The 19,134-nt window shown below is 41.5% G+C and overlaps 1 protein-coding gene across 4 annotated transcripts in view; it reads left to right on the plus strand.

Annotated features, from left to right (window-relative positions):
- Positions 1-19,134, plus strand: part of LOC149181007 (putative 3,4-dihydroxy-2-butanone kinase) — a 335,118-nt gene that overhangs the window by 13,689 nt on the left and 302,295 nt on the right. For 3 of the 4 annotated variants that reach the window (XM_089416405.1, XM_089416407.1, XM_089416404.1), the window contains exons 2-9: positions 15,261-15,334; positions 16,149-16,212; positions 16,434-16,546; positions 16,706-16,753; positions 17,055-17,126; positions 17,253-17,342; positions 17,895-18,068; positions 18,418-18,501. In XM_089416405.1, coding sequence (XP_089272531.1) covers positions 15,261-15,334; positions 16,149-16,212; positions 16,434-16,546; positions 16,706-16,753; positions 17,055-17,126; positions 17,253-17,342; positions 17,895-18,068; positions 18,418-18,501 — 719 coding nt within the window. Of the gene's footprint in view, positions 1-15,260; positions 15,358-16,148; positions 16,213-16,433; positions 16,547-16,705; positions 16,754-17,054; positions 17,127-17,252; positions 17,343-17,894; positions 18,069-18,417; positions 18,502-19,134 lie in introns of those variants that run through there. The other variant, XM_089416406.1, reaches the window with a different exon arrangement.

Raw genomic sequence — 19,134 nt, forward strand, 5'->3', positions numbered from 1 at the left:
GTTCCCAAATTTTTGACCCTGAGGATCAGAGGCACAGTGCAGGGGCAACATGTCTCAGTTTTGGTAGACAGTGGGGCCACCCACAATTTCATTGATGCACAGAGAATCACCAACAGAACATCACCTACCGAAGGCAAAGCTACAGGAGTAGAGAAAGGGAGTTAGAGATTAGTCCAAATACGGAGGACAGGGTAAAGTAGTAGCAGAAGAGGAGGAAATGGCAGAAACCAAGAGCAGGGAAGAGATGGCTTTCGACAGCCTTCTGAGGGCCTTGAGTGACTTGGCCAAGGGTCAGAAAGACATGCTGGAAGAGATCAAGTCGTAGAACAGAGAGAGAACCATGCCTAGAGGGTTTCTGTTTGGGGAAACTTCTGGGGCTATGAAAATTTCTAAACAGAAATTCTATTATTGCAGTAACTGATTTATATCACCTACTTATTATTCCCAATAAGTTATTTATGAAATCCCTTCAGTAAACATTAAAATAAATTCTATTGCAGATATCACATCATTATACAGAAATAAATATATGCACAAGAATCAATCACATTAACATAGTTATTTTTGGACAATTGTCCCCGGAAAAACCCAATGCCGGAAAACCGGTGCAGCAGAGGAGGGTTTTATTAATCTTCAACAACAATCTCTTTTACAGAAAAATTTACATAGACATTGGGAGAAAACACCTGAGACTTTTTCTCCGAGACTTTCTGACACCCTGGAGAGCTTCCTTTCTTTACTGCGTCAACCCTACGTCATTCTACGTGGCTCTGGTCCCTCTCTACATCATCCTTGCATCTCTCTGATCTGCGTCTCCCTCTGCACTGTCTCTCAGAGTCCTTGCGTCACTTCTTCTGAGCTCCATAACTGTTGCTAATCCCCCCTCTTCCTCCACCTTGCAACTCTCCCTTTGAAATCGATCTCCTCTTCGAGAATCGATTTTTCTTGAGATATTGAGTATCTGCTGGTATGTCTCTAAATGACCCTCAAGTCTTCTCTTATACTTTTCCTGTTGACGAATCAACGGCCGAGATTAAGTCTCTAATCAATGGCTAATATTAAAACAGACTTGATCCTTGTCTCTTAGAAGCTTCTCATCCTTATGTTTATTAATACCCATTAATATTTTTATTTTCCTGAGTTTAGACTTAGGAACCCATTACAAATATTAATTATTTTAATAACTCCTCATCCGGATGAGTTTTCTCAAAACGATTTCTGGGTCTTGGAGATCTCATGTGCCTTAGCCTCTCCACCAATTTTCATGGCTAGAGCACATCCGATGCTACCACAAATAAACACTCCCTCTTAGTGAGGAATGTGCTCTAGTAATGCTTCACCATGGAAACATCACACTGATTCTCGGCACCGGTACCTGTGCTGATGTCTGGCCTGCTGCCTTACATCATCTGCACTGCTGCTTCCTGTACCGCTGCCCATGACATTGCTGCTGCCACTAGTACATTTGTATTGCAGTTCCCTCTCAATCTGCTGCATCATGCTACCCATAACACTGCCACTGCTAACTGTTGCACTGCATCACCTGATACTTATCCATTTCTGCTACTGAAATGGATTCTTTACCATCCCCATCTTCTCCTTGAAATAAACGAACTTTGTTCTTCCTAGGGCCTTGGTGAGGATGTCTGCCACCTGTTCTCTTGTAGGAGTGTAGCTCAACTGTACTGCTCCTCGTTGGACACAGTCTCTGACAAAGTGACACCTAATATCAATGTGCTTCGATCGATCATGAAATATTGGATTCTCAGAGAGCTTGATGCAACTCTGATTATCACACATGATCCTGGTCGCATCCATCCTTCTACTGAATAGGTTCACAAGCAATTTTCTAAGCCATATGGCTTCACATGAAGCTGTGCTAGCGGCCATATATTCTGCTTTAGCTGAGCTCAGAGCTACGGATTTCTGTTTCCTACTACACCAGGCAGTCAGCCCCGATCCAATGTTGAAACAATACCCAGTGGTACTTTTCTGATCTACTGAACTTCTAGCCCAATTTGCGTCAATGAACCCACTCAGTCTGATGTCATTGCCTTTGGTGTACAATAGTCCATGCTCGACTGTTCCCTGTATATACCTGAGAACATGCTTGGCTGCTGCCCAATGTGCCCTCTTAGGTTCCACCATGAACTGACTGAGGGTGTTGACATCGTAACAAATGTCTGGCCTGGTATTGACCAGATACATCAAGGATCCTATGAGCTGCTTGTACAAGGTGAGATCAACATGTTTATCTTCTAATGCATCAATTTTCTTCCAGTTGGTGATCATTGGAGTAGCCATAGGCCTACAATCCTGCATCTTGAATCTCATCAGGATTTATGTAGCATATCTCCCTTGTCCAAGGAATATCTCACCCTTTTGATGCCAAACTTCTAGCCCCAGGAAATAATGCATCTGTCCCAAATCCTCATGTCGAATTCTGTGGCTAGATTCTTCTTGCAGTCCTCGATGAGCCTGGATGATCCTGTCAGGAAGAGATCATCCACATATAATACTAGGACTAGAGGCTCATTCTCTATAACCAAATAATAGAGATTGGGATCTGCATCACTCTTGACGAACCCCATCTTTTGCAAGTAGCCATCAAATTGACCATACCATGCTCTAGGTGCCTACTTAAGCCCATACAAGGCTTTCTTTAATTTGCATACATGAGATTTCTTCTCATGTGTCTCAAAGCCTTCTGGTTGTTCAATATATACTTCCTCTTCTATCACCCCGTTCAAGAATGCCATCTTGACATCCATCTGATGAATCTCCCACCCCATCTGTGCTGCAAGAGATATTGTGGTTTTAATAAATGTATACCTGGCTACTGGGGTGAAGGTCTCTTCATTGTCTATTCCTTCCTTTTGAGCATACCCCTTAGCCACAAACCTGGCTTTATATTTCTCCACACTGCCGTCTGCAACATATTTGATCTTGTAGATCCATCTCAAACCTACCACTGATCTGTCCTGAGGCCTAGGTACCACTTCCCAGACATCATTCACCATTATAGAGCTATATTCCTCCACCATCACATCCACCCATACTTGATGCTGAACGACCTCCTGAAAACCGGAGGGTTCCCCAACCTGAGCTACTAAGCCCTGATATCTGTATGGCTGTCTTCGCTCCCTTTTACTGTTCCTTGGTGCACCAATGAATTCTTCTGCATTTCGTAGAATCTATCGGAGTTCCCGACTCGTTCTTCCTCTGGTATTAGGTGCATTTGTCTTCTCTTTCTCTTCCTGTGATTCCTCCTATTATGAAGGAGAATTTCTTGTACTAGCTTCCGCTGGTTGAAGTGGTTTGACCAACAGCTCATCTTTTGACTACTCCTCAGAAGGCATTTCTCGAGATTTTCTGAAAGCTCTATCCTCCATGAACTTTACATCTCGCTGAACTACTACCTTCCTGCTCCCCGGAAGATAGACTCTATATGCCTTAGCATTCTCGCTATATCCCACAAGATATCCTTTCTTTGCTGTTTGATTTAACTTCTTCCTCTTCTCCTCGGGTATACGACAATATGCTAAACTCCCAAATATCCTGAAATGACTAACTTCAGGTGTCTTCCCAGTGAAGACCTGCTCTGGAGTAATCTTGCCCAATGCCCTATGAGGAGTTCTATTTTGGACATAGACTGCCGTGCTGCATGCTTTTGCCCACAGGAATTTTGGCATATCCTGATCATACATCATTGCCCTAGCTGCTTCCACAATAGTCTTGTTCTTCCTTTCTGCTACTCCATTCTGCTTCGGATTGTAGGGAGTTGTCCACTCTCTTCTGATGCCCTCCCTAGCGCAAAAATCAGTGAAGTCCTTGTCAACATACTCTCCACCATTGCCTGAGCGCAACACTTTTATCTTCTTTCCTGTCAGATTCTCCACTAGAGCCTGAACTATTTGAATCGACCGAAAACCTCATCTTTGGCTTTCAGAAAGTAGATCCAAGTCTTCCTGGAATGGTCATCGATGAAGGTGACGAAGTATTCGGCACCACGAAGAGCTTTTGTGGACATCGGTCTGCAAATGTCTGAGTGTATCAATCCTAGTACACTCTTGGCCTATTGTTACTTCTAGGAAACGTTGCTTCAGTATACTTGCCTAGAGCACACACTCAACATACATCATCTCATTCATTACTAAGATCTGGAACTCCTAGTACAGTTTTTTTGAGAATTCTCAGAGCCCCATGGTGCAAATGTCCCATCCTTCTGTGCCATAGTTCATTCAAATCCTTGTCTCCATCACTGCCCATGAGTGTAATTAGTGATTCTAATTGCAACCTGTACAACCTGTTACTTCTAATTCCGATCTGGACCTTCTTTTTCCAGCTCGGGTGTTTGATGTATACTTTCTCCTTAATGAAGAAAATATCATAGCCCTTGCTTTGAAGTTGAGATACAGAAAGTAAGTTCATCCCTAGTCTTGGCACATGCAGCACATTGGTAGGTCGGAATCGCTCTCCTGTTTCTGTTTGAAAAACTATAGTATCTTTCCCTACTGGAGTACACTTTGCCTTATTCCCCATGGTGATTTGAAAATTCATCCTTTCTTCTTGATAATCTGAAAAACATTCTCGGATTCTTGTCATATGCCAGGAATAAATATATGTACAAGAATCAATCACATTAACACAGTTATTTTTGGACAATTGTCCCTGGAAAAACCCAATGCGGGAAAACCGGTGCAGCAGAGGAGGGTTTTATTAATCTTCAACAACAATTGCTTTTATAGAAAAATTTACATAGACACTAGGAGAAAACACCTGAGAATTTTCCTCCGAGACTTTCTGACAACCTGGAGAGCTTCCTTTCTCTATTGCGTTAGCCCTGCGTCATTCTGCGTGGCTATGCGCAGCGTTAGTCCCTCTTTGCGTCATCCCTGCGTCTCCCTCTGCACTGTCTCTCAGAGTCCCTGCGTCACTTCTTCCGAGCTCCCTGACTGCTGCTAATCCCCCTCTTCCTCCACCCTACAACTCTTCCTTTGAAATCGATCTCCTTCTCTTTGAGAATCGATTTTCTTCAAGATACTGAGTAACTGTTGGTATGTCTCCAAATGACGCTAAAGTCTTCTCTTATACTTTTCTTGTTGACGAATCAACGACTGAGATTAAGTCTCTAATCAACGGCTAAGATTAAAACAAACTTGATCCTCATCTCTTAGAAGCTTCTAATCCCTATCTTTATTAATACCCATTAATATTTTTATTTTCTTGAGTTTAGACTTAGGAACCCATTAAAAATATTAATTATTTTAATAACTCCTCATCCGGATGGATTTTCTCAAAACGATTTCTAAGTCTTGGAGATCTCATGTGCCTTAGCCTCTCCACCAATTTTCATGGCTAGAGCACATCTGATGCTACCACAAATCAACAGGGGCCTCTCAGCCATTCGATTATCCCTCACCAGCACTGTAGTGCCCTTCAGCCAGTGTGCCAACTCGTTCTACACTACCTTCCTTCGTGCTAGTAGCACAAATCGAGCCTGCAAGGGAGGAAGAACCCCCTCAGATGGGAGATTACTTCAGAGAGTGGCAGTCTATGGATGAAGATTTTAAAGAAGCCCTCTCGTTCAGAGATTACTCCAAGCTGAAGCAGAGTGAGAGGAACAAGGGGTATGGAGGACAAGGGACCCAGAACTACGAGTTGCAGAGAACCATAGGGAGGATGTATTTCCCTACTTTCGATGGCATTACCAAGTGCACGGCCAGGGCTTGGGTTGAGAAGATGGACAACTACTCTCAACTCAACCGGATGACAGAGCAGGAAGCCATTAAGATGGCCACGCTGCACATGGAGGGGGAAGACCATGATTGGTGGTTTCATGGCTTGACCACCCTAGGGCATGCCCACATAGTTTCTTATGAGGACTTCACCAGGAAGGTGGTGGAGCGATTTGATCAGAGGGATCCGTGGGCTTATTACAGAGAGTTGACCCAACTGTGCCAAACAGGCAACCCAGAGCAGTACTTCTCAGATTTTCTGCGGGTGTTAGTGATGATCCCGGATCTATCTGAGGCAAGGAGGGTGTATACCTTCATCGAGGGCTTGCTTGAGTCCTTGCATGCACTGGTGAAGTCGCGCAGACCCTGCACGTTGCAGGAAGCAGTCTTGTGTGCCAGAGATCCGTAGGTGGCTGTCCCCAAGAATAGAACACCGTTTCCTCCACGGACCCCTTTCCCACAAAAGGGGCATGAGACTAGACCACCACCTCAGAGGACCACATAGGGGAGGGGGCACTTAGATGAGGAGACATGGAAGGGCTTCTGAAGGAGGAAGCTGTGAATCACATGCAGAGAGCTCTGGGCACCAGGCCATCGGTGCACTGCTGGGAGAGCACACTACATTGAGGTTTTTTCTGATAGTGACCAGGAGGACGAGGTGGAGCAGGATTGTGGTGGGGCAGATGGCGAAAATCCGACAGATAGAGGACCACCACCACCACCTCCACAGGGGGGGGCATCCTTTGCCCCAACAGGGGGAGTTCTCGCTTCCTTATGCGGGATTCCCATATTTTGACACTGAGGATCAGAGGCACTGTATAGGTACAGAGGGTGTTAGTGCTAGTAGACAACAGGCTACCCACAATTTCATAGATGCCTAGTTGGTCCAGAGGAGGGGCCTCACCACAGAGGAGTTTGAGGGCTTCTCAGTCCTAGTACCAGGTGACCGTACCATACAGTGCACTAGATATGTGCCCTCCTTGACAGTAGTTATGGGGAACTACTCAATGACGGACCATTTCTTTGTGGTCGATGTGCCAGACACCAACGTGGTGATGGGTGTCCAGTGGCTGTATTCCCTTAGGCGAGTCACGACAGATTGGAGGAAGCCGGAGATGGAGTTCATTGGGCCGAATGGCAAACTAGTAGTCTTGAGAGGCATGCAGTGTTATCCACCTCAGACAGTTTCAGCCCAAAGTATGGAGGCAGATTTACATGGGGACATTGCACGGGCAGTGTTGCTGAGGATCTCAGAGGTTGGAGGATAGGCTCAACTATCACCGACAGACATACAGGGCTTGTTGGACAAATACGCAGTAGTGTTTGGGGACATTCCACCAGGGCAACCACCAGATAGAGGGTTTGAGCACACTATTGAGTTGGAGCCGGGTGTGCAGGTTGTGATCACCACTCCTTACAGGCATCCCAAAACCTATAAGGACGAGATTGCGAGGGCCATCCAGGAGTTGCTAGCATTGGGCCATATCAGGCCAAGTTCCAGTCCTTTCGCTTCTTCAGTGGTGTTGGTGAAGACGAAGGATGGAACCCTTCGGATGTGCATTGACTACTGGACCCTCAACTGGAAGACCCTAAAGAACCGGTACCCCATTCGCCACATTGATGAGTTGATGGATGAGCTTAGAGGAGCGAAGTACTTCTCTAAGATTGATCTGCGTTTAGGGTACCACCAGATCAGGTTATCCCTAAAACAACTTTTTGATGCCACTATCAGCACTTTGAGTTTCTAGTCATGCCATTTGGGTTGACCAATGCTTCGGCCACATTCCAGTCATGCATGAACCATGTCTTACGGGGACAGTTGAGGAGGTTCGTGCTAGTTTTCTTCAATGACATTCTGATATATAGCCGGACATGGGAGGAGCACCTCCAACACTTCGAGGAGGTATTGCGCATTCTGGAGGAGCAACAGTTTTATGCCAAGCTCTCCAAGTACGAGTTTGGGTTGACAGAGATGCTCTACCTAGGGCATATCATTGGAGCTGATGGGGTGAAGGTCCACGAGGAGAAGATTCGGGCCATCCGGGATTGGCCAGTACCCCGAGATGTGACTACGCTAAGGGGCTTCTTGGGTATTTGCACCTACTACAGGAAGTTTGTCAAGGGGTTCTCACAGCTGGCAACACCCTTGACCGACTTGACCAAGAAGGGGGCCTTCACATGGATTGATGGAGCATAGGTTACCTTCGATCGCCTCAAGGAGGTGATGAGTAGTTTCCCTGTTTTGGCACTTCCAAATTTTTCCCAGCCATTCACGGTGGAGTGTGATGCATCCGGGGTAGGAGTTGGAGCAGTATTGTCACAGGAGGGGCATCCCATTGCTTTCGAGAGTCGAAAGCTCCTACCACATGAGCTGTCATATTCCATATATGACAAGGAGATGCTGGCCATTATGCATGCATTGGCCAAGTTTCGCCAGTACTTGGTGGGCAACCGGTTCCGAGTGAAGACTGATCACAACAGTCTTCGACATTTCATGGGGTAGCAAGGCCTCAATGACAGGAAACAGAGATGGGTCAGCAAGGTGCAGGCCTATGACTTCGATATAGAGTATGTGCGGGGAAAGCACAATGTGGTGGCCGATGCTCTATCTCGGAGACCAGCTGGGTTATCCCTCATGAGCATCTGCCATGATTGGAAGGCTCAGTTGTTGGTGGAGTATTCCAAAGATAGGAGGGCATGCGAGGTATTGGAGGGTACCCATGCTGATGAGCGTTACCGTGTGATGGATGGGGTCATCTATTACAAGGGGCACATTTACTTAGTGCCCAACTCGAAGTTCAGGGAAAGGGTACTCCAGGGAGCACATGATTCACCACTGTCTGGGCACTAGGGGTTCTAGAAGACTTATATGGCTGTTCGAGAGAGATTCACGTGGAAGGGCCTCAAGGAGGACGTGCTGCAACACGTACGGGAGTGTGAGGCTTGTTAGAGGAACAAGGGGGAGTTGACCCACCCTGCAGGATTGCTACAACCACTTCCCATCCCGGAGGGGAAATGGGAAAGTATTTCGATGGATTTCATCACAGGGCTCCCCATAGTACAGGGGAAGGATTGCATATATGTAGTGGTCGACAGGTTGACCAAATTTGCCCACTTCTTCGCCATCCCCACCAGGTACACGGCTGCACAGGTTGCCGAGTTGTTCTTCCGGGAGATTTTCAGATTGCATGGACTCCCTAAGAACATAGTGAGTGACAGGGACAACAGATTCATGGGAGGCTTTTGGCAGGAACTCTTCAGGTTGGTTGGGACGGAGCTCACTCCTAGCACCAGTTATCACCCTTAGATAGATGGCCGGATGGAGAGAGTCAATCAGTGGTTGGAGGGGTACCTAAGGAACTATGTGACAGGTCAACAAAGGACTTGGATTCGGTGGTTGCATCTGGGCGAGTACTGCTACAACACCTCGCACCACATGTCCATCAATATGACTCCTTTCCGTGCCCTCTACGGATATGATGCATTGTCTTTTGCTGATATTGTTTTTGGAGACAGCCAGGCCCCAAAGGCCAAAGACTGGGTCCAAGAGAGCCAAGATATCCTCAAGGCTCTCAAGGATAATTTGGCGATAGCCCAAAATTAGCAGAAACTTTAGGCAGACCGGCATAGGACAAAGAGACACTTTGAGGAGGGGGGACTTGGTATACCTCCGGATGCAGCGTTACAAGCAGTTCATGCTGAAGCAGAAGGGGGCCGAGAAGCTACAACCACGCTTGTATGGGCCCTATCGGGCGATTAGACGAGTTGGGGAGGTGGCTTATGAGCTGGAGCTGCCTCAGGGGAGTAGGATCCACAATGTTTTTCATGTCTCATGCCTTAAAAGGGTGTTGCGACAACAGGTGACAACAACAGCTGATCTACCCCCACTAGATGATGAGGGCCACTTGGTGTTGGGACCGGAGGCCATTTTGGAGAGCAGAGTGAGGATACTGAGGAGTAGGACCATTAGGGAGTTCTTGCTGCGCTGGAAGAACTTGCCGGATGAGGATGCTACCTAGGAAGGTGAGCACATATTGGAGCACCCAGGTTTGAGGTTGCTTGAGGGCAAGCAACATTTGGAAGGGGAGGACTGTCATGTCCCTTCTCAAAAACATTGGTAACAGGGTGCTGCCACCCAATTTTGCACATTTTTGACTAAGGTAGAGGACCCCACACTTCCGACTTAGGGACTTAGGGGCCAATTCAACTTTATTTAGCAACCAGTGGAATGTGGGGGCCATCCACATGGGAGTTCGAATTAGCCATTCGATATGCTTGGAGGGAAAATCAAATGGATGGATGGAGGGGCCCACATGAGGCTAAGGAGGCCCAAGGAGCTATAAGGAGAGATCAACTCTCATTTTGTCTTTCATCTTTGACATTTGCAAACAAACACTCATCTGTACACTTTGCTATTTAGCAAGTCTACTGGTTATTTAGCCACAAGTCTCTCAAGCGGGAGATTCAACTTCTACTTTGGGGGACCATCTTTGCCCGCCCTAAGGAAGCTGTTCCACAAGAGTTTTCAGGAGTTCCAGGGCAGTGACATACACCAGCAGCCAACGCAGAGCAAGGAGTGCGTATTTCTAGGTGGCCAGGAAACATGGAGAGGGAGATTGAGGCAAGCAGAGATCTGATTGCTTGTTCGGGAGTTGGGGAGCTAAGGTAGCAGCATTATACTAACATTCTTGCTGGGTTTTACAGCCAGTTGAGCCAGCATTCCAACAATTCGAACTGCTGGGCTTAGGGACAGCACAAAGGCCACTTAGCAGATTTTCGTGGTACTTGGGAGCAACTGATTTGGGCCAAGAGATCATCCGGGGAGTTAGGGATTGGATAGCAGGGGTGAAATCAGCATTTTGGAGGAGTTTTCAGGTGGATTTACAAGCAGTTTCCAACAAGTCGAATTTGATAGCTATAGCTCCAAGGGGGTCGAAAATCAAAAGTCCAAACCAGCTAAAATCCCTTCTGGGTTTTTCTGGGTTTTGGCCAAGGAGTCCGGGGTTAAACACATATAAATTTCTGGGCAGTTTTAGTGCACTTTCTAGCCAACCGAACTTCAACAGAGCAGTAGTTTTCTGGGCAGCGCAGTGCAGATTGGTGCAGCAGTTGGGCAGCCTTCAACTCAACCATTTTCTTACCTGGGTTTGGTCCTACTTGTCCATTGAGACAAGCCTAGGTGCAACATTCCATCATCTATTGTATTTGGCTTGCAGAAATATAATAAAATGGCTCAGAAGTTCTCCATTTGTAGCTTTTATATGGGTGTTTGTTGAATATTTGGTTTTTGTAATTTGCTGCATGTATTATTTGCTTGTTATCACTTGTATTCCTATTTAGGATCATTACATAACTTTTTTTAAAGTGGGAAAAAATATATATAATTGAGGAAAATAAAAGTAAAAGGGGTTATCATTAACCCCTAAGCTCTTCGACGAACACAAAAGAAGTCCATTTTTGAAGAATATATCAGTGTCGTTGACGAAAAGTTATCGATAAACAAATGGAGCCTAATTCAAAAATGATGAAGGAAGGACGATTTTCCTATAAAGGTTTTTCAGTTACGAATCACAGAGTAATTACATTAAAAGGAAGTATCCAAGGAAGAGAAATTAATATCGCTATTAGCACAAGCAACGATAAAAATTACATCAACGTTAACTTGACAAATCAACTATTAATTCTGGAGCTAAGCATTGGTGTATAGAAAAATATTTTTGACCGAAAAGAGTATAACATTAGTGATTTACAAGTGATAGTAGGTCATTATGAGTACATATTTTAATTTCATGTTGTAAAGATGGATATTGACATCATACTTGGTCAACCCTTGTTTAAGGATTTGGGTACATTCATGTTAAACATAGAGAAACAAGTTTTGATGTTTCTTTCTAAAGGGAAGATGGTCACGTTTCGAGACATAACAAGTAAATCAAAATCAATAAAATCTTCATTAGAAGACGTTAAGGATATCTCAAACTTGATGTTTCAAGATAACCAAAAAACTATATCAAAGAAGCAAAAAAAGTTTGAAGAAGTCATCTGCAGCAAAGACAAAGAAATTTTGTGCCTTAGAGATCACCAAGAAAATTTACTCGAACAAGTCAAGAAAGCTAAAGCATCAAAGAAGGAACTCAAGGAGCGTTTATTAGAACAAGAAGAAGAAAATTTACGTTTAAAGAGCCTTAACCAAACATTAGTAGAACAAATCAAGTGTTTAAAATACGAGAAGCGTGAAGGCCAAAATAAAGTTGACTCAGAGAATGATGAATGCTTACATCTGAAAAATAATAATCAAAATCTTCTCAAACAAATTAAAAAACTTAAGGACGAAAATAAATCATTGACGAATAGGTTCAAAGAACTTGTCGCAAAGGAAGCATCAAAATCTCCAGATGTAGCAGTCCAAACTGAACAAACAAACATCAAGACCACTAATCTCGCAGTTCAGGGAAATCCAAACCCTATTGAAGTAAAAACGTACTCAGAGGTTGTCGTTCAAATAAAGGACACCCCAAATAAAGATTCAGTAGTTAAGTCAACAACAACAATGCGTGATGGAAATTTGGAAATTGCCATAAAAACGTTTAAGGAAGTTCAAACAAGAAAAATTCCTTATCTACATTTGAATCACAAGAGTAGACACCTTAATTAATCTACAAATCTATATCACGCAGAACATAAACAAATTTATGTTTCGAAGAATACTGAAATAAGCTCAATCTAGTCATATGATAACAATTCACCACACATTTCCAAGGGTCAGAAGATTTCCCAGAAGATTAATCTAGCATGGTCTGATCCGTTTTTAGTACGACAATTTTGTCTATTGCTCAGAACATCATATTGTCTTGTATCAACAAAGATGAAAGCTCAGAAATAAGAAGATATTCCGATCAACAGAAGAGAACCGATCCTTCATCAGTAAGCTTTGAGGACAAAGCTTTTTGAAGGGGAAGGCAATGTAACAAACTAAATTTATATAAAAATAAACACAAATAATGTAAAAGACAACAAATAAGATTAATGATTAATTAGTTAGCAATTAATGAAAAGGTATGTCCCTAAGGACATAACCGTTAGTGAAAGGGTACTTACCTGGCTATATATACATGACCCTCATTCTCATTTGTATCATCCTACATCAATTTTTTATATAATATACAATTTACACTTACTATCCTACGATGGATGTATTTGTCTACGAAGTATTTTAATATTTCCGCTGTGTATACGACAAGTGGTCGTTACAAAATGGGCCAAAAGTGACTTAAGTAAAATAAAATAAAATAAAATAAAAAGGGGTTACTTATGATAAAGTCAATGGAGGAGCTTCTAGAATAATAATAAAATAATAAAATAAGATGCTTCTAGAGGCTTGGAGATCTATTAATCAGATCTATAAATAGAGGAGGAGAAGATCATTTGGGACATCTTGGATTTGATTTTCTGATAACTCCCATAAAATGGGGTTATTACTGGCATAACTTAATTTATTATGGTTGAGGTGGCATTCCTAGGAGATTAATTGATGGAACACCTCAGTGTAATAGCTCATTGGAACTAGAACGAGAAGATCTATAAGATGGGATTCTGAGAAGTGACTTCCAGTGGCTGGAGAGAGTATGGTGGGTGATTTACTATTTTCCCTAGTTAAAAATGACTTTAATTAGTCATTTAATTAAGGAAAAATAATTAATTAGAGGATGGGCCAAAAGTGACTTAAGTAAAATAAAATAAAGTAAAATAAAAATGGGTCACTTAAGATAAAGTCAATGGAGGAGCTTCTAGAATAATAATAAAATAACAAAGTAAGATGCTTCTAGAGGCTTGGAGATCTACCCATCATATCTATAAAAAGAGGAGGAGAAGGTCATTTGGGACATCTTGGATTTGATATTGTTTCTTGTGGAGAGGTTTGAGAACGTGGTTCTCTACTTCAGTAGTAGCCCTAGGACGGAAACCCTCGGGTGATTCAATGAGAGTGGGTGAGCACCCATCTCTTCCCTTGGTGGATCCATTCAGGGTTCACAGGTTACAACATATTGATTGGTCAGTTCAATTTTGGAGGCCCAATGCAGTGTTGGAGCATATTTCTTTAGTGGCCATACTCTTAGCCATTTCCAACTTTCGATGTACTCTTTATTTTTAATAAAATAACACCGAGGATTTTGCATATATTTCGTGTCTATTTTAAGTTGCAGTTTGTGCTTCGTGGTTTCGCTGTCAATTTCATGGTGAAGATTTGTGCAAATTGTTTATGGTATTGACGGCTTAAATCTCTGAAGTATTTATGAGTTAGAATTTGAAGAATTTTTTATTTTTATTTTTTATTTTTTATTTTTAATTTTATTTATTTTTTTATTTTTTTATGTGAAGTGTTGTCCCAAATTTATTTCATTTGGGACATTACAACAGTCTTGCACAAATATTTATAAAGCTTTTATTCCATCCAGGATGTTGTGCACCACAAACAACATAAAAGGGTTAATTTGGCCATAGCAGGCACTTGTATAGTTAGTGAGCATCAGTATTCTCTTTCATTCTTTATTTGAGTTTCATAAGCTATGGTCTTTTTTTCTATGTGGTTCACGGACCCTAGAGATCGGTGACTGCTACATCTACGAAATATTTGTACCAGGCATATCCACCCGAAGGGATCACTTCCTATTGACTCAACCATGGAGCCCGACCCTGAAAGTGTCGAGAGAATTGAACCCGCAACCTCTAAATAGCAAAGGTGCTTTAACAATGGGGACTCGACCAATTGAGCTGACCCTTAGGGCTGATAGGCTATGGTTTTATTGCTTTACTTCCATACCATACACATCTATAAAGAATATGTAAGGCTTTGGAGGATCAGGAGTAAGCATAGAGGCCTAGTCAATTTAGTCTTGAGAATGCCAAAGCTTGAGTAGCGCCTTATTGTCAAGTAGATTGCCATATTCTTATCTGATTCTAAAAACCAACCATATTATTTTCAGACTTCTAAGTTTCTAGGCACTCTACTAATACTTACCTGATCCTTTTGTTTAATCTCTATGTTTTGAAGGATGCAATATACAGCATGATGAAGTTACTATTCTTTTATCTCATTACATGAGATGATTGAAGTGATTATCGTTCGTCCTTCTTTCTTTTTTATTTCTATGCAACTTCAATTCAAAGTCATATGCTTTTGTTGTTGAATCTGATGTGGAAAGAGTTTTATCTTTCCAATAAGAATAAGGAAGTTATCATCATTTGTATTGGCTTTTCTTAGTATGCTACTTTCATTCTTCTCTCTGCCATACAATTGAAGTTTAAGCTTGAAGGCTTACAATTTTGACGATCTTACAACATGTTAGTACCTTTCCTTTATAGCTTTAGGCTTTTGTCTATGGTTCTGGAGTTTACAGCCATGCTAGTAAATTAATTAACAGTTCTAACAGGTTGCTTATGTTGAAAATTAAAAATGACAATCTTTGGACCTGAAATGATGTCAAAATGTTTAACCTTTATATCTCTTTTCTCACTATGCAGATATTGTCACAGAGTTTATTGAAGGCCTGGTTGAAACATACCCGGGTCTGCAGTACTTGGATGGCTTTCCTTCGGTAAGCTTTGTAATCTATAAAAGGTTAGGAACTTCATTGGGTGCTTTAATGTCCATAAATCTAGAATTGATAGTGCTTGTCTAACAATTTGTTTAGTCAAAAGTTCTTTGTCGTGTGCCATTTTTAGTTCAGGGAGCTACTCACTTGTTTTGCTTTCGATTACCAAAGCTTCCTGGTTGAATAATAGTTATGCAATAAATTTTACTTGAAAAAATCCATCTCATATTTCTTTCATGCTTGAGAAAAGTTACATCATACGATCATATATATGCAATTTCTTAGCTATGCTCTTATTGGGATTATTTTGTTGTGTTTCGGATAATAAATGACTGAGTCTGTCTGACTCTGTACCATGCATACTCATGAGTCACGAGTGCTAGTCATGCCCTGAATTTGAGCAGATCTTCAAATTCATGATTCATGTCAAAGACAAGTCACCAGAACTGACAGGAAACAGATGACACGAAAGAACTGCATTCATGTTTCATTGGCACTGTTACATACTAGTTTTGCATGCAGCCCATTTCTTGTAAAACTTGATGCTTATTATTTTTATTACTTTTTTGAGCTTTCTTTCAAAAAATATATGCCATTGGCTAGTTATCCTTGCTGGGAGATAACTTTATTGTTTGATTTTGAGGAAATAGCGCTTATGATCTATCTTATAAACCAAGTATTTATATGTTTTGCTGCTGGAATTCTGTCAAATCTTAGTTTTACTGCTGGAATTCTGTCAAATCTTAGTGCATGCTTTCAATCTAAATTGATCATTCTTTATTGTGATTCATCGCTCACAAGTAGTTATTGTGTGCAGGTCAAAGTAGTATTGCGTGCTGATATATCTCCGGGGACATATGAGAAAGTTGCTATTATATCAGGTGTTATTTTCTGCTTCAACTTCTTTCCCGTTAATAACCTGCAGGATTGAGGAGAGGAATGCCATATTTTGGAATGTTATTCAATTCTAAATTGTAGCAGACTTCAACTTTATTTTGACAATTTTTTCTCAGAAGATTAATATAAATAATAGAGTAAATGCATATTTATTTAAAAATTTAAGGTGCAACCATTTTTGTATTTCTTTTCCTTTGAAATATAGGTGGTGGAAGTGGACATGAACCAGCTCATGCGGGATATGTCGGTGCTGGGATGTTAACAGCAGCAGTTTGTGGAGATATCTTCACTTCTCCTCCCGCAAATTCTGTTTTGGCTGTGAGTAACTTTTTTATATTTGTGCTTTGATGCATACTGTGATATGGTATGGTATTACCAATGCAGTTTCTTGTATCCATGAATGCACTGCTAGTAAATGTTGAGTCTGAAATTATCTGGAATTTCTAAGATGGGAACTAACATTAGATAACTGCACAGGGAATTCGGGCTGTAACTGGATGTCAAGGTTGCCTTTTGGTTGTGACGGTATGCAATTGCTTTTAAATTAGAAATAAATGGTATTGGCATTTATGTACATTGAGTCTCTGATATGATTTTTAAGTGAAGGCTTCAAAGTGGAGCTGTCATTCAAGAGTAGTGACATTCCAAGGACACTAATGAAATAAAGCCTGTGGTAGTAGATACTCTGACAGTCTGACTTATCCTTGTATACAAGGGATGACATTTTGGTTCACCATGAATGAAACTAGAATTGAAGGTTAAGTACCTAGGCATGCAGTTATTTCAAATATCCTTGACACGTGATTGATGTTCTGGTTCGTGACAGAATTATACGGGGGATCGTTTAAATTTTGGTCTGGCAGTTGAGCAAGCCAAGTCTGAAGGATACAAAATTGAGGTATACAGTTCAGCATTGAGTTATTTGGCTTTGACATCCTAGAAGCTTGTTAGCTAGTTGGATTTTCAGTATTATATTTAGATAGGTCTTGTCTATGGTGCTGAATATTGGGGAATATCTTTGTAGATGGTCATTGTGGGAGATGATTGTGCTCTTCCTCCTCCTCGGGGTATAGCTGGCCGCAGAGGTCTTGCAGGCACCATTCTTGTTAATAAGGTGAACTATTTTTGAATTCTAGAGCCTTGCCTTAGTTTATAGCTTTTTCTTATTTGCTTTCTTCTTGCTTCATTGATCACGCCATTTCTTATTGTTATAGAATCTAGATGCATTTATTTGCTTATGATTAAGTACAAAAAGTTTGAAATTAAGTCCATATGTGTAGTGAACAATAGTTCATTAACTGAATATCCAAGATAGGAAGGACATTGCGTTGAAATCCATCAGACAATAATTGATAAATAATGAATGAGATATACCAAATAGATTGATTCAGTGAGCCTTGTGACAGTATACTTGTATGCATCGATTAGTCACAAAAGTGAATGGTCATGTCCCCTAGTTAGGTCATACCTCTTAGTTAGGTTATGTCTTCTAGTATTATTATTGTTACTTTATTTATTTATATATTTTATATTCGCTACATTACTTCTACCTTAAAAGATGCTTTGTCTTCAAAACATTTGAAATCAGTGTTGACCACTTAATGTGCCAACTTTGCACTCTTGCTTTTATGATTGACAATGTTAAGTGACAAGTAATCTTTGGCAGGTTGCAGGGGCAGCTGCTGAAGCTGGTCTCTGTCTAGCTGATGTTGCTGCAGAAGCAAGACGTGCAGCTGAAATGGTTGGTACGATGGGTGTTGCTTTGTCAGTATGTACATTACCAGGTCAGGTCACATCAGATCGGTTAGGTCCTGGAAAAATGGAGCTTGGCCTTGGAATAGTAAGTCCTGTTTTCCGACCATTTTACCTTTACTGTAGTTATATCATTGGGTATATTGTTAATGCATTTTGCAATTTTGTACTTATTTTGACTAAATAGAAGCATTACATGTGTCATAGATCCAATTACAGTTTTATAGGGGTCTACTATTGGGATGAATGCAGTCATACACTATTTCTAATGGGATGATAACATAATGGTTTGGTATGAGCATGAGCCCCACTATACAAGTTGTGGGTGGCTTCTTTCATGCTGATGCCACTTTAATTTCTGCAGGCTGCACCTGTGTTTCAAGTATTGGCCTCACTTTCTGAGCTAATGAGCTAAGACATCTCATCCACATTTGCAGCATGGTGAACCTGGAGCTGCTGTGGCTGATTTACAACCAGTCGATGTCATTGTATCTCATGTTCTCAAACATATTTTATCTAAGGTATGCTTAATGCATGCTTAAATTTTTTGAAAGCAAATTTCTTGATTCAGAACTTGTGATTCATGTGAGTGCAATATTCTTGATTTTTTTCCCGTTTTCTTCTAAAGAACTTTTGTATGCTTGAAGTGCAGAGTTTGTGGTACTAATTCTGATATATCTGTGACAAGAAGTTCTTGTTGGACTATTCACCCGTACTGAGAGGGGGGGTGAATCGGTATTGGACACTTCTTAACAATTTTAATTATATCATGAAAACATTAAACAGTTAACAGCACCATTCGACAATGCATAACATTATAGACAGTACACGAGATTTTTAGGTGGAAACCCTTCCGGGAGAAAAACCATCGAACGCTTTTTAATATATGTCTTAAAGATTACTTCAATAGGAAGCTTCAATGTAACGAACAAAGTTTGTACTCACAAGTTACATACTCCAGAACACTTGGAATATGAGGATGCCCATTGAAGATATATATATATGTTGCACGAGTTTCCTGTATGTAGGTACTTCGGGTACAGGGGAACAAGTATCCGACACGGCTAGAAGCTTTGCCCAAATTTATAGGAAACGTCAAGTTGGGAGCGACAATAATATAATATATTAAAATTTAATATATATTAAAAATAAAA

This window comes from Pinus tabuliformis, chromosome 3_2 (genome assembly GCF_031772625.1).
Source record: "Pinus tabuliformis cultivar Carrire ecotype Pingquan chromosome 3_2, CPIR1, whole genome shotgun sequence".
NCBI classification, from domain to species: Eukaryota; Viridiplantae; Streptophyta; class Pinopsida; order Pinales; family Pinaceae; genus Pinus; species Pinus tabuliformis.